The sequence below is a fragment of the Nesoenas mayeri genome (assembly GCF_963082525.1).
Source record: "Nesoenas mayeri genome assembly, chromosome: 14".
In the NCBI taxonomy this organism is placed as follows: domain Eukaryota; kingdom Metazoa; phylum Chordata; class Aves; order Columbiformes; family Columbidae; genus Nesoenas; species Nesoenas mayeri.
Genome location: NC_137556.1, coordinates 1911372 through 1926816, shown reverse-complemented (window position 1 = coordinate 1926816; position 15445 = coordinate 1911372). Strand labels below are relative to the sequence as shown.

The following is a 15445-nucleotide window of genomic DNA, read 5'->3' as shown; positions in this document are numbered from 1 at the left end:
CAGTAGTGGTGCAGGCAGTGGTGATGCAGGCAGCGGTGGTGCAGGCAGCGGTGGTGCAGGCAGCGGTGGTGCAGGCAGCGGTGATGCAGGCAGTAGTGGTGCAGGCAGTGGTGATGCAGGCAGTGGTGATGCAGGCAGCGGTGGTGCAGGCAGCGGTGGTGCCGGCAGGGCCGTGTCCATGCCAGCCCTCTCTCCCTGTGGTGTGGGATGCAGCTGTGGGGCTTTGTGGCCGGGCAGTGACTGGGAGCCAGGCAGCAATGGGGCAGGTCCTGGCTGCTGTCTGGGGCTAAATGGAGATTTTTTAGCACGGTTCCTAGAGCTCACGTCGTGCGGTGTGCACCTGGACATCAGTTATTTTTCATGCTGTTTTTATCATCCTGCATGTACAGTGCAGGGACCAGCGTCTCTATTGCCTTGGTTGCCTTGGGACATGCAGGACGTGCAGCTGCACCAGAGGGACCGTCCTTGAGCAGCTCAGTGCCGAGTGGCAGGGATGGGGACAGGGTGCGGAGCAGCCATGTGAACCGGGCATGAGGCCACCCACCCGAGCCTGGCGTGGCGCACTGCTATCTCATGTGTGCCCCAGTCTCTCTTATCACTGATCTCCAGGGCAGCTGGATAACCCTGGATGTCACCCTTAGGGCACCAAAGGCTGGAATGGCCCCATTTTCCCCTAAGAGCACCAGCAGCTGCTTTGCCAAGGTCCAGGCAGCTGTGCTGTGCCTTGAGTTCCTGCTCGCCAGAGGAGACGAGGCTCTTTCCACGCAGATGCTGCTATTTCAACACCTGCCAGGGTGCAAGAGCGAGGGTTGGGTGGGCAGCTGCAGAACGGCTGTCAGTGACCAGCAGTGCCGGTGCCAGGCTGTGCAAACCGCCTTGCAAGGTGCACAGTGAAGAGGGGCCCCTGTGTAGCTGCTCCTCCATGAACCACTTGCCGAAGCTTATTCAAAAGAAGGTCTGAGTAGTGGGCTGGAGTGGAGACAACAGGCAACGAACAGCACACGGGGAGAGCAGCCGCCTCTGCAGGGGATGCGGCTCCCTGGTGCTGCCCGCCCCTCTGGCATTGTTGGGAAATGGCTCAAAGATAACGGACATGGATCCATGGAACAGTTGTATGAGCAGAGCTTGTTTTGATAGGGATAAGTTAGTAGCTTGACATGACTCAGGAGCTTGGCATAACTAGGCCTCAACAGAAGTTGCTGATCACAAAAGAAATAGCAAGGGCACTGTGACCTTGACAAGTTTCATAACTTTGAAGAAGTGAGAGCTGAAGGAATGCAGAACTTGCATAGCTGGCTAACCGCAAGTAGGAAGACCATGCAAATGTGCCCGTTAGAGCTTAAGCCAATTAGTGAGTGACAAGTAGGCATAATTATCGTAGACTGTGTAAGTATGCGCTGTTTGAACTAATAAAGCGAACATTGAGTCGTCATGGATTGTTCCTCCATCGCTCGCATGGCGTGGCAGTGGGCTCACCCCCTTTCTCCTCTCTCCCCAGTACGAGGTGTCTGGCGAGGAGCACCTCTACTCTGATTTCCCCGAGATCGATTTGTCCCAGCTGGATGCCAGCGACTTGGACTCAGCCGGCTACTTCAACGAGCTGCAGTGGTGCGGGGAGCACTCGGAGACCGACTCCAGCCAGTACAGCACCGACGACTCCGAGCTCTTCCAGGTACCCCCGTCCTCCCGGCACGGCGACCCACGGGTGCAGGCGGGGCGAGGAAGGAGGGCACACACACTACTATTAATAGCTCCTCCCCAGCTGATAAACGTTCCATTAATTTGCGTGCAGCTCTAAATGGAGCACAAAGAGTAAAGCTAATGAGGAGGTGGACAAGCAGAGGAGGCTGCTGAGCCAACCCTATTGTCATGTATTATCAGAAGGGAATTACAGCTGGTGCATGTCCCGTTTGATTCTCGGGCTGGCAGAGTGTGCCAGGGTGGCAGCGTGGGGGTCTCAGGGCTGTGGCGTGGGGCAGATACATTCATTTCCCAGGAGCAGAAAGCAGCCCCTTCTCCCAGCTCTCCAGCTCTGGCATCCTCCCTGTGTGTGGGGCTGAGTCCCTCTGGCAGGGGGCAGCTGGTTTCTCTCCTCTCCTTTGCGCTGGGATGTCCCTGTCGCTCTGATGGCACCCGGGACCATGCGGTGCAAAGCAGTGCCAGGGCAGAGGGTGCTCCCGCGCACAGGCAGCGCTGGTCCTTGTCCCTCAGCACAGAAGAGCTGAGCACCCTGCAGAGCTGTGGCCCCAGGGCCGGGCTGGGAGCACAGCACAGGCGGGTTGCAGTTGGGGGGCTGCTGGTTCTGCCTGGGGACAGGGCGCACAACAGGCTGGGCAGCCCGCTCGCCTTTCCCAAAGCTCATGCTGCACCCTGGATGTGCCCTGTCCAGAGGGGCTTGGGTCTCTGTGCCCTCCCAAGCAGCCCCCAGGCCCTTATCTGCTCAGACAAGAAGGCTGCAACTCACTGGTGCCTGTTAGTTACAACTGTGGGTTACTTTTGGGGAGGGAAGAGGATTTGTATTTAAACAAGGGGGGAAAAAAAAAAGCCCCAATATTTTCTAACCTGGCCATAATAACAACCCTTTGGCTTTTATGCTGTGCTGATGCTATGCTTGAAAATGGTCCAGTCCAGCTGAGGGACCTTCATCACGAGATGCATATTTTCCACTGAACTTCCTGGGGAAAAGATAAACAGAACAGAAATGCAAAAGACAGGCCCATTAGGAGCAGCGGAGTATGATGAAATGTATCCCACTGAACTTGTATGCACAGCGGTCTCGTGCCAATAACAGGAGGAAAAAGAAACGGAGCCAAAAATGGAGCATCCTGCTGCCTTTCCCTGGAGCCTGCTCTAGTAACTGCGAGCAAGGTTAGGGCGTGGAGCAAAAGATGCTTAATTTTCAGACAAGATGAGGGGAGCACAGGAGGCTGTGTGCAGTCCCCAGTCCTCCTTGTGAGCCTGAATTTACCCCTGTGCTGATTTTATAGCTGTTGGCAGGCTGCTTCTTGTTGGGCATGGTTTACATTAAGAATCAGAGGACCAAAAAGAAGGAACTTCTGGCTTGCTCCGGCCATTTCTGGGCTTCTTCATTTGGGCAAGGAGCATTTTAATCACACATCCTTTACCTGCTGCCTCGTGGCATGGTGGAGGTGACTATGGGGAGAGAGATGTTCTGATTTATTATTTTCCTGCTGGGGGTGCAGCAGGAGAGACTGATGCTCCTTTTCCAGTTGGGTCTCATCCTGATCCCATCCTGGTGTTCCGCCAGGGTGGGCAATCTCCCAGGTCCCCTGCGAGGTCACCGAGAAGTGTGGGTGCTGCTGTGGCACTGCCAGCCCCTGCCCAACATCGCCTGGTCCCTCTGTCCAGCCTAACTCCCCCTCTCTTCTCTGCCCGCTCCTTTCAGATAATAGACAGCGAGAACGAAGCGCTGCTGGCAGCCCTCACCGAGACATTGGATGATATACAGGGAGATGACACGGGCCTGGCTGCCTTCCGAACTATGGAAGAGGGGGACACGCTCAACCATGCCTACACCTCGCCTGCCCCCTCCCCCAAACCCACCGCCCCGGTCACGGGGGGGCCGCCCCCGGCCCCCGAGTTTGATGAGCTGTCTCTAGTAAGAACCCACTTCCTACTGTTTAAGGTGGATTTGGATGAGCCCCTGATAAGCCGGCTGCATGGGTATGATAGGAAGCAAAGGTCTGAATTTTTTCATTCTAGGCTTAAAACTCTATTTAACCGTCAATACCAAAGCATATACTTGTATTGTATACGTATACATGTTCTGCATCATTGCTGTCACCTCCATCACCATCCTCACGGGATCAAGCTGTGTGTAAACAAATATATATATATATATATATATATATATATATGAAGGGGGTGGGGGTGGATGTCAAAGGGGTGGTGGCTGCTTTGGCAAGACCCACACCTGCTTTTAATCAGGTCTCCCTGATTTTTAATCAGGGTCTCCCCAGCACATCCCAGCCCTGTGCCCATGGGCCATGGTGGCTGCTCCTGCCGGCTCTGCCTCGGGACTGAGCTCCCCGCTGCTCTCGCAGGAGGGACAGAGGGGACTTGGCCAGAGTGTCAGACAGCCCATGCCCTCAGCTTTCAGCGGGAGGGTTTCACCCCCTCCATGCTTTCCACCACAACCCCCTCAGGGGCTGTGTGGCCTCCAGTCCCTACAGATTTGGTGACTGGAGCATCCCTCTTGGTTCCCTGCACTGTCAGGGCTCCAACCCCTGGCCCCCAGACTGCAAACCACCGCCATCCCGGCAGTCTCCTGGGACAGGGACACCCAGCCAGCTCCCTCCGGGGGCTCATGGGCTTCCCCAGGGACCCCCAGCCTGGCCCCCGGGTCTCCCCAAAAGCCGGGGCTGTGGTGGGGAGGAGTGACATCCAGTGGTGAGAACATGCATTTCCACCGCCCGCGCCCCGCGCAGGGCGTATATATCACACACAATCTGTATGTGTATATATAGGATGTATACGTTGCACGGGTAGGGGGGAAAGGGTGCTGGTTGCTTCCACCAACAGGAGCTGCACGCCTACAGCTGTGGGCACCCCGGTTGATGTTTCCCGGCAGCCCCTGACCTGGGCCCCCCCTATTTCTATCAGCCCCTGAGACTCCCCGTGCCCTCCCCGGGGCTCTGTGCCTGTTGGCCAGCCCGGGACCCCCAGATCTGTCTCCCCGTGCAGTTCCCTGGTGCCTACGCAGTCGTCTTGCTGTCGAGCTGTGTTGCCTTCGGTTGTTAGCGCGACATGGGTGGAATCTGAAATGCTGTTGCTGGGTGTGGGTTTGCTTTATTTTTCACCCAACCAAAACCAGTTTTGAGTAGAAGAAAAGTGTTACGCTGACATTGCCATCAGGAGCGGTGGCACTGTGAGTGACCCAGGGAGAACCCCACTCCCACCGCAGGTGGGCTCGGCAGAGCGTGTTGGGGAAGATCCCCAACAGGTCCCACAGGGGCTTGCATCTGCAAAACACCTTGCAAGCTCATTAATGAATGGAGGACCTCTCTGGATGCTTTGGCTAAACGAGCCTTGCACGGGGACTGAGTGAGCAGTCCAAAGCTCTTACTCATGCCCGTGTGAAGTCTCTGTCATTTGAGGTCAGAATTGATGGTGTGAGAAATTGGGATGCCACAACAGCTCCTGTGTGTCTGACCGGAGCGGGGGTGCCCCTGGGAAGTCAATTCCCTCGTGTCCCCACCACCCCGACCTGCTAGGGGGCCCTTGGGGACAGGGGTGAATGGTGTGGAGGTGGCCCTGACCCCATTGGGGCTGCACACAGCCTCCGTAGCCATGGGGAGGTGGGAAACGCCTCCCTGCCTTTTTATTTTTCCTCCCCCACTTTTGGGTCGGCTGCTCCGTAGTGGGTGTGCTGAGGGGCTGTGGACCTGCTGGCACTTTCTCTTGCCCTTGCTGCGATGCCGACTCCTTTTCTTGCCGCTTCTCTTTGCAGCTGAAGAAGTTGCTCCTCTCTCCATCGCATGTGCCCCCGAGCTGCGAGGCTCAGCGGGACGGGAGCGCCCGGCGCCCGGGGACCCCTAAGTCCCGACTCTCACGGCCCTGCACAAAGGTACTTCCTCGGCAGGCAGAGCTCGAGCCCACACTGTGCCCACCTCTCAGGAGCCGTCCTAGAGAACATCACCGCAGGACAGTGTCAGGGAGCGTGGGCGGCCGCCGAGCTGGGCCAGGGGCTGGGGACAAGCAGGGACCATCACCGCTGGCACAGCAGCCCAGCATTCCCACCCCTGTCTGCACAGTGGGTGCAGTCCGGGGTCAGCAAAACCTGCAGGCTGAAAAACATCTCGATCTCATTTGGACCCAGTGCGGTCAGGCCTGTCCCCGCTTCTCCGAGCGCTGGTTTGTGAAAGCCCCGTGTGCTCCCCGGCCGCCCCCTCCCCGCTGACTCACAGCCCGAGCCGGGAGCCGGCGGGCAGAGCCGCGCGCTGCCCTGCGGAGCCGACCCCGGCACTTAAGCTAATCTGAAATCCAGCAGAAGTTGCCATCAAAGATATTTCTACTTGGCTAATGGTAATTGTACGGTGCATTAGGCCCAGCAAATTAGATTGCGTGGGAAGAGCAGCAAATTCCTCCTGGGGAAAAGGAGCATCATTGTGTGCCGGCTGCTGGAGGGGCAGTAGTGGGGCGGCCAGCCCTGGGGTGTGGGGCTGACCCCCCGGCAGGGCGGGATGCTGGTGGCACGGGACTAGGGGGTTCGAGGCTGCAGGGTGGCTCTGCCAGCCCAGGGGGTTCCCCCCCATGCTGGTACCTGCAGCAGATCATGGCTGCGGAGCTCAGGTCTGACTTTCTCCTCTCTCGTCTCCTAAGGTGGAGGGTCCCCGGGACAGGAGGGCGAGTGTCCTGCAGACTCAGAGCCGCAGCTGCACCGAGCTGCACCGGCACCTCACCTCTGCCGTCCCCTGTGCGCAGACCAAAGCCCCCCAAGACCCCAAGGAGTGCCCCAGCAGCCACCTCCACCCACCCCCGGGTGACTGCACCTATCACGAGGATGACAGCGACTCCAGTGAGGACTCGCTGAGCCTCGGCGACTCGGTGACCCCCCCCTCGTCGGCAGAGGATGGCTCCGGCAGCCAGTTCTCCTGCGAGGGGGAGATGCACTCGGTGGTGGAGCTCATCCGCTACATGCACACCTACTGCCTGCCGCCGCGGAAGCTGCCCGCCCGCGACGCTGCCAACGCCAAACCCCAGCCCTGCAGCAGCCCCTTCAAGAGAGCCAAGCCGGACTGCCCCACACAGCCGGGCCCCCCCAGCGGCACCCAGAGCCGGCTGGGCTGTGCCTGGCAAGCGGGTGGGGGCTGCAAGAAACCTGGAGCATCCTTCTCCATCCTGAAGGAGCTGCTGGCGCGGGACCTGCTGTGCGACGTGAGCAAGCCATACCGCCTGGGCAAGCCTGTGTATGCTGCCCTGGCGCGGCCACCTGGCTCCTGCTCCCCAGTGCCACCAGCCCAGGATGGGGAGGACGCCAGCGGGACCTGCACATCCAGAGCAAAAGCGGTGCTGGAGAAGGGGGAGCTGCGCCAGAGCCCTGGGGCTGAGGTGGAAGCACCACGGGAGCTGGGCGGTCTTGAGGACAATGCTGGGAAGCATGTGGGCTCCCCGGGCACAGCCATGGCAAAGATGGCCCGCAAGCAGGAGAACACCATTTATGCTGTCCGCCGGTCCAAGAGACTCAACCCTGAGCTTGGTCACTGGCTCCCCTTCCTTGATGAGCCACCTCCTGAATCCTCCAGCTCCCGGGAGGCGGGGGACAGCCATGGCCCCCGGGACACCCTGTCCTGCCGGGAGCCCACTCCGTGCCCAGCGCTGGAGGGCTTCTCCGCTGAAGACCCTGCAGCTGAAGTGGAGGTGGGGGGCATGGAGGAGGGGGACGGCAGGAGCTCGGCACCACCAGTGGAGCCCCAGCCCCTCGCCCTGGGGTCCCCGGGCGATGGCGAGGTGGGCGATGGGGCTGAGAGCAGGCGCTGTGCCCTCCTGGAGCAAGCAGGTGAGGGGGGCCGGGGGCTGTCACTCTGCTTGCCCTCTCGGTGTGCCCATACTGTCCGTGCTGTCCCTGCCGTGGGTGAGCGCTGCTGGCCAGGTGCCTGGCACCCGGCTGGCAAAGCTGTGAGCAGCCCCAAGCACAGCCGAGCCCTGACTCGTGTTGGCTGGCTGTGGGGTCCCATGCATGGGGAGTCGGGGCTCTGCTCTGGTTTTGGGGTGCTATTTCAATCCCTGGGGGCCGTCTGCCTCAGTTTCTCCATCCTTATAACAAGATGAAGGAGTCAGTGTAGTACAAACCCAGCAGGGACGGGGCTGTCCCATCCTGCTGGTTTCCTCTTCCCCATGGGCTCACCCTGTGCCAGGGCACCGGGGTTCGGCTGCACCGCTGCCCGAAAATCACAGCTGTCCACAAGCACTTTGTGAGCACAAATGGCTCAACCCAGGCAGCACTAGTCCTCCCGCAGGCAGGCAAAGCCCGCAGCCCCCGGCCCCGCACCAGGGTGGGCAGAGGGGCCCCCGCGAGCACCGCGGGCGCTGGAGAGAGCAGAGCTCCCTGGTAACCCTGCTTCTCTCCCTGCCTTTCAGAAACACCCAGGTGTCTCACGCTGTCCTTGGCACAAACGTAAGTGCGCACGGGGCTGGATGAACCACGCTGGGGCTGGGAGGGCGCCCCGGTGTGTCTGGCTGGGCAGGCGTCTGCAGTGAGCACGCAGAGCTGCTGTTGCGGAGCAGCGCGAGCCGGGCGCGGGGCTGCGGGAGCTGAGCCCTCGCTCGGTGCCAGGGGCTCGGTGAGCCCTGCGCCAAGGGGAAGGCACCTCTGCGCACCAGGGCGACGCGCCCCAGAGCTCTGGCTGGGATGAGGAGGGGACGCTGCTCGCCCCGCTGCCCCTCGTGCCCGGCCGCGGGGTTGCTCTCTCAGGCACTGGCCATGGTGGGAGGGCTCCCTTGTAGCCAGTGTTTTCTCAGCTCGCTTTTGGTTTTATGGGACTGTGGTTCACCTAAATGCTTTCTCCTTATTTTCTGCTCTTCTCCAGTGACCCAGCCTTTGGGAAGAGAAGCTTTGAGCCAATGCTGACCGTGGAGCTGTGCGGGACGGCAGGTAGGACAGGCTTTTAATTTTTTAATTTTGCAAAAATCCTCCCTGGGAAGGGGAAAATTTCCCCTAAATTCAGCCTGGAGTTGCTGTGGGTATGTTCATCTCCCAGACTGGGAGCCCTGCTTTGCACTGAAAATGCAGGTGGCTTCCCGCACACTGCCGCTGCATCCAAGGGCTGCAAACAGCTTGGGGAGCACATGCTTGGGAGGGGAGGGCTGGTCAGAGGGCCCCTGCGTGAGCCAAGAGGGACAGGAGAGTCCTCTGGTCCATTCTGGGACTGGGCATCCTTCTTTTTCCCCAAGTGCCACTGGATGGGTGAGGCTGCGGGTGCCAAGCAGCCTTCTTTGCAACGCTGGGGTGGGACAGAGCAGGACGGTGTGGGCAGAGCTGACTCCTGCCCTTTGTTTGGGGGGGTTCAGGTCTCACACCGCCCACTACTCCTCCATACAAGCCCACCGAGGAGGACCTGTACAAGCCAGACATCCCCCAGGAGCCGGGGAAGGAGGATGGGACGGCCCCTGGCCCCGGGGGCACAGGCGATGTCGCAGCCTCCCAGAAAGCCCCCAAGAAGCACCCCGAGAGGACAGAGCTCTTCGCCCACCTGAGCCGAGCCGCCGGGCGCCCCGCGCTCCCCGAGCAGCAGGGCGTGCTCAAGCGGCCCTTCTCCCGCTCCTTCGGGGACCACGACTACTGCCAGGTGCTGAAGCCCGAGGTTGCCCTGCAGAGGAAGGTGCTCAAGTCGTGGGAGCCCCCGGGCCAGGTGGAGACAGAGCACAAGAGGAGGGTCCCGGCCGCCCACTACCAGGGGCTGGAGCTCGGCAGCAAGGAGACGGGCGGCCAGATGCTGTGGAAGGATGGCATCAAGCAGCTGAGAGACCAGGAGATCAGAGCCAGCTTAACGAAGCACTTTGGCTTTCTGGACAGTGCTCTCGATGATGAGGACACGGTCTTCTGCAAGACCCCAGAGTACGACACCGTCTTTGAAGATAGCTGCAGTGAGAGCGGTTCCCCTGAGGAGGAGGAGGAGGATGAGGAGGAAGAGGAGGAGCACGGCGACACCAAGCTGTGCCTGCGGAGAAACCCCCTTTCCAGAACCAGTTTGCATTACTGTTCCTGGAGCAGGTCCAGCTCGGGGTCTTCGTGCTGCCGGTCCCGATCACCTGCAAGCAGACGGACCTTCAGGTACAGGGGGGCGACCGGGGGGCACTTGGGAACATTCCTGCCCCCTACGGTTTTGCCCCGGTGTGTGGCAGCCCAGGCTGTCTCTGCTCTTCTGGCCCAAGTAATAAAGAGGCTGATTAATGGAAGAAAAAGCATTGGAGTGTTTGGTACTACATCAGCAGCTGCTGCAAACATCAGCCGTGGCCAGAGAAAGCAGCACTGGGGTGAAGCAGCCAGGGGTTTCCATGGCCCTGGGAGCAATGGGGCATGGGCAGGGGCCGTGCCTGGGAAGGGGTGAGTGTTGGCTGGGACTCCCTTTTTGCATCTCTCAGAAGGGACTTTCCAGTGTCCTTTCCAGTGTTCCCAGACCCCCATGTCGCTGCCGCCGGTGCTCCGGAGTGCCTGCTGGCTGCTGCAGACGCCACGAGCCTCAGCGTCTCTTTGACGTTTGAAGCTTTGTCCCCGGATCGCCCCCACCCCACAGCTGATGTCCTCTCCCTCGCTTCCCAGGTGTGAGAACGGCGAGCAGTGTCAGGGCAGGAGCGGGCAGCGGGGCCAGCTGGAGAAGAGACGAGAAAAGGCCATCGTAAGTGAGCAGGGACCCTGTGCTGGGACAGAGCGACCCCCAGCCCTCAGTTCATCTTCCACTCTGGAAAACCAGCAGTGGAGCCTGTTAGCCCTGGCTTTAGCATCCCTTGGTGCAAGGCTGGTGTGAAACAAGGACACGGGGGCGGAGAGTGGAGAAGGGGGAGAGAAAAACCTAAGATGAAGCGGAAGCCACCAGCAATTGGTGATACACGCAGTTCTTGGCACAGAAACGCCCGGAGCATCCTGTGCCGGTGCTCCCACGCATGTGGCACTGACAGTTAGGGCGATCTGGGTACTCCCTGAAGCTGCTTAGCCCCGAGGGATGCAGCATCCTGCACCGGGAGCCCTGCGTGTGCCCACGGGCGGAAGGTGGGGGGCGGTGGGCAGGTGGGGAGATAGCTGTTGGTCCTCTCTGTTGTTGCACACACACACATATGCTTACACACGCCTCTGGCATCTTTTTTCTGCAGTGCAATTGAATTTTGCCCTCAGCGATTCATGGGAATATTTCCTGGCATCTTTGCCAGGATAAGCTGGAAAAGCTGCAGGGATGCAGGAGAAATTCAAATGAGAAGGTGGCGGGGGTGGCTGCTTCAGCCTGGCTGTAGCCCTGTCCTAAGGGACATGGATGTGGCTGTCCTGCAGCAGTGGTGTCCTGGCGTGACACCCATGAGCTGGTTGGAGCAGAGGCAGCCAGACCCTGGTGATTCTGGGCTGTGCCTGCAGTGGCATCATCCTGCTGAAGCCTGGTTTCTGGCGCTGGCTCCTTGGGGTTCCTTGGCAGCCCCACATTTCCAGCCCCGCATGTCCAACCCCGCATTTCCAGCCCTGCATTTCCAACCCCGCATTTCCAGCCATGCATTTCCAGCGCCCACCAGCAGCACACAGGTCTGGGTTCCCAGAGCCTGAACCCTTTGCTTGCTTTGCCAGGGGGAAGGCCGGGTGGTGTATATCAGAAACCTCTCCAGCAGCATGAGCTCCAGTGAACTGAAGAAACGCTTCGAAGTGTTTGGTGAAATTGTGGAGTGTCAGGTCCTGTCCAGGACTAACAGGTGAGTACAGAGCGAGCTGTGGTCTGGGGGTCCAGCGGCTACAGGTAACCCCTCTGCCATGGCGGTGCTTTGGGCAAGGAGATGCTGTGTGTCCCCAAGTCTGAGGACACAGGGAGGGACAGCGGGATGGAGGGACAGCGGGATGGAGGGACAGCGGGATGGAGGGACAGCGGGATGGAGGGACGGATGCAGTGCTGGGCAGAGCCACATCAGAGGGGCTGCAGGGCCCATCGCATCTTGAATTCTTTCTCTGGTTGCTCAGGGGAGATAAATACGGCTTCATCACCTACCGGTATTCAGAGCATGCCGCCTTATCTCTGAAGAACGGCACCTCGCTAAGGAAGAGGAACGAGCCTTCTTTCCAGCTCAGTTCTGGTGGCCTCGGGCACTTCTTCTGGACCAGATACACTGACTTGGGTAAGAAAGCAGGAGCTGCTTTTTCTGAGGTGTGGTGCATATCAGCACAGAGCCATCACGGCACGCTGCGCTTCTGAACCCTTGTCATGGAAGGATCCTAAACCTCTTTAGAGCCTGCAGGGCAAGACCACCAGCTCTCCTGTAGCTCATGTTGCTCCTTTTATCTCAGTTGGATGGCTGGGAAAAGCGGGGGGAGGTTTAGATTGGATATTAGGAAAAAATTCTTCCCTGAGAGGGCTGTGGGGCATTGGAACAGGCTGCCCAGGGCAGTGCTGGAGTCACCATCCCTGCAGGGGTTTAAAAGGTGTTTAGACGAGGTTCTTAGGGCCATGGTTTAATGCCAGAGTGAGGTTATGGTTGGACTCAATGATCCTGTGGGTCTCTTCCAGCTGAAATGATTCTATGTTTCTATGGTATGAGGACTCCCCGTGTGTTGGCTGCAGAATGTAGCATCACACCCCAGGGATGCTGAATCTCAGCTCACCACAGCCCATCCTCTCTCTGCTGCATGTCTACACAGCGCTGGACAATTTCCAGCAGAAAAGTCCCTTCTCGGTTGTTACAGAAAGCAGCCAGCAACACCTCATTAGCCCAAGAGGTGATCTGGGTGGTTTGCTTCTCTGCAGGACAGATTCACCACACTGCACAAGCACTTCTGAGCCAAAATGGCAGCACTGAAATGTGCTGCGGTCACGTTCACCCTTCCTGTGCTGTATGGGCTTCTGCAGGACCTCCTGCCGCACTCAGCTGAGGGACAGGAGCGAAACCCCGTGCTAGTCCTGCAAGAGAAATGAGACACAGGCTTCGCTCACCCTCGCTGCTGTGATCTTCAGACGTTCCAAGAGCATTTATTTCCATACCCTCTGTGAGGGGTGAAGTGGCTCTGCTACCTCACTTCACACATAAGAGACTGAGGCCCAGAAAACAAAGCCCTAAGTCTTGGCTTATCTCTAGATGCCCAGTCTGACACAGGTACTGCCCGATCTTTTAGCACCTTACAATATCTCGTCTGCTCAGAGCAGTAATCTCTCTGACTTTGGTCGTGGGCACAAGTAGCTGTTGTTGATCTAAATAAATCCCAGATCCTCTCATTTTGGGCATGGAGAAGATAGGAAAGAGGTAGCACCCTGTGGTGAAGATGTTGGCCTGTGGCTGTGCAGAGCTGCGGGGAGGGGGGCCAGAGCTGCCCCCCTGCACAGGGAACCCCCTCAGGGCCCCTCACCGTCAGATTCCCGCAAGGCCAGTGGTCACCCCCTTATTGCCCAGCCCGGCTCGTTCCTCAGATCCTGCTCGCCCTGGTACAGGACGGGATGGGGAGCCCACAGACACAGGTGAAATGCAGCTATGCCGTTTGTGGCTCATTCACAAATACACACCCAAAAGGGTTGAGCTGCTCTTAAGTTAGGCGGCCTTATTCCTGCCATTTGCTGAATTGCCCAGGCTTTGCGGGGGCACCGTTTGTTGGGGTTCTGATGGAGGGCTGGGGAGCGTTGCAGACAGCCCCCCCTCCCCGACACAGCCCCCATGGGACGGCCATGTGTCAGCGCCCCCGAATTCAGCTGCATCAGATTTTTGCACATGTGGGAACGGGGGTCTGTGGTGTGGGACCTGTGTGAGCCCTACGGCTCCTTTGCAGTGTGGGAGAGACAGCACCGTCCCCGCTCCCTTTCGCCATCACCACCTTGTCCAGGCCGGCTTTGCCGTGACGGGATGCAGCATGCCCGTCGCAGGGGAGCGAGCAGAGACCTGTCCGTGCCTCAGTTTCCCTCCCTGCTTCTTCCCCGCTCCCTGACCCGGCTGCCTTGTGTCCCTGCCGTTCCCAGATTGCAGTGCAGAGGAGTCCTCCCCAGCTCCGGTGAAAAGCAAGTATGAGACCATGGATTTCGACAGCTTGCTGCAGGAGGCCCAGCTAAGCCTGCATCGGTAACAGCCTTAACCTTGGAGGAATACCTCAATACCTCAGTCAAGGCACTTCCAATATGTTTACGTTTTCAAAGAAATTATTCAGTCTACGGAAAGCGAGAGAGAGCGAGAGAGCGCGAGAGCACGCACGCACGAGAGAGAGACTGCTGTCCCTTCCGATCGATGTTTACATTGAACAAAGCTGCTTCTGTCTGTGAGTCCCCATGGTCTTGATGTCTCACTGCCACACGTTAGTCCCCCCGCTTCTGACTGGTTGTTTTAGGGTGAGCCTAGAAGCCCCTGGCCCCCTCTCCGCCCTCCCTGCCCGCCCCCCGTGCTCCCGCCATGGAGTTGCAGCTGTGTTCACCATAACATTTTTTTGTCCTTAGTGTGTGACGATGAAATTGTTAATTGTGAATAGAATCAGGATTATAAACTAATTTTTAATAGAAGAGAAAAAAAAAAAGTATATACTTAAAAAAATGTATTTATGGCTCAGATGTACTGTAATTCAGATTTATTGTACCGCTTCCTTGATTTTGAACTATGCACTGTAATGAGGCACTTGCCACTGAGCAAATGGGGGGTCAGAGCAGAGTCATGGAGCCGGCATCCGCCCGTCAGCCGCGGAGGCACCTGCCTCCCCCGCCGCAAACCGAGGTGCTCAGCGGTTGCATCGGGGTCATCCCCTTTGCTGTCAAAGCCATTCTTCTTGCTCATGTGGCCCGAGCCCCCCGTCCCCCAGCCCAGATGCTGGTTGCTGATGGAGCCAGCGGGCGGTGGGGCACGCCAGCCCCATGCGGTGCTCCCCGTGGGGCCAGGCAGAGTCGCAGGCACGAAGGAGGGAGGTGGTGGAAGGACGCACTGCCCGGGGGGCTGCGGGACCTGCCAGCCATCGCTGCTCCAGCCCTATGTCACCTTTGGAGCCAGGAGAGAGGGACTGAGCTCCTGCCGGCACAGCCTGGGGGCTGATGCCTCTGGGTCTGTTGGAGGGAGGTGGCTCCTCCATGGCTCCTCGGGTGTCTGGGAGCCCAGCTGGGCTGAGCAGCTTGCTCCCTGCGTGCTTCACAAAGCAAGCGGGGCGAGGAGACCCATCTGTGATCCGCGCCTGGCAGCCAACCCCAAATCCAGAGAGGCGGGAGAGGGCACAGCAGCTGCACCAAATGCCCCCTCACCAAATCCCCTACCCATGCTCTGCCTGGTACCTGATAAGCCATAGATTTCCCCAGCACCCGTTGACGCCCCGGAGCTGTCCCCTGTGGCACACTCACCCGCTCTGCCCAGGGCCCTTGGGGCTGCTCACCGGTGCTGCATTTAAGGCATGCTCGAGCAGCACCCCTGAGATTTGCTTGCAAACTTGCTCTCCACCTCCAGGTGAGGTGGGAGGGGGAGAGCCCCCCGCCCGCTGGAGCAAGCCCCGCTGCCAACCGGCCAGCAGCACCGCTTTCCCAAGGGAGCGGGAATCTCGCTTCTCCTCAAGCCATCGTCTCCATGTATATGTTTTCAGACCCAGAGACCACTAGGGATTCAGCCATCCTATGTAGATAGAATATTATAGCCTTAACTCTGCCAATAGATAGATTAGAGTCTCCTGGGGTCTCCTCTCCACATGACTTAAGGGTTTTATTCTCATTCCCCTGACAGGGGTACTATTTCATCTTGCAGGGAGTATGACCAAAGCCTCCAAAATTGCACGAGATGTGATGCCAAGAGC

At 58.9% G+C, this 15445-nt stretch overlaps 1 protein-coding gene across 1 annotated transcript in view; it reads left to right on the top strand.

Moving 5' to 3' along the window:
- The window catches only part of PPARGC1B (PPARG coactivator 1 beta), a gene marked incomplete at both ends in the record, with an annotated part of 47094 nt that extends 33338 nt beyond the window's left edge, over nucleotides 1-13756 (top strand). Inside the window, 11 exons of the mRNA XM_080353200.1 lie at nucleotides 1499-1672; nucleotides 3407-3619; nucleotides 5471-5587; nucleotides 6343-7519; nucleotides 8101-8137; nucleotides 8550-8614; nucleotides 9031-9793; nucleotides 10283-10358; nucleotides 11291-11412; nucleotides 11675-11829; nucleotides 13653-13756. Coding sequence (XP_080209326.1) covers nucleotides 1499-1672; nucleotides 3407-3619; nucleotides 5471-5587; nucleotides 6343-7519; nucleotides 8101-8137; nucleotides 8550-8614; nucleotides 9031-9793; nucleotides 10283-10358; nucleotides 11291-11412; nucleotides 11675-11829; nucleotides 13653-13756 — 3003 coding nt within the window. The remainder of the gene's footprint in view (nucleotides 1-1498; nucleotides 1673-3406; nucleotides 3620-5470; nucleotides 5588-6342; nucleotides 7520-8100; nucleotides 8138-8549; nucleotides 8615-9030; nucleotides 9794-10282; nucleotides 10359-11290; nucleotides 11413-11674; nucleotides 11830-13652) is intronic.
- Between the last annotated feature and the right edge of the window lie 1689 nt (nucleotides 13757-15445).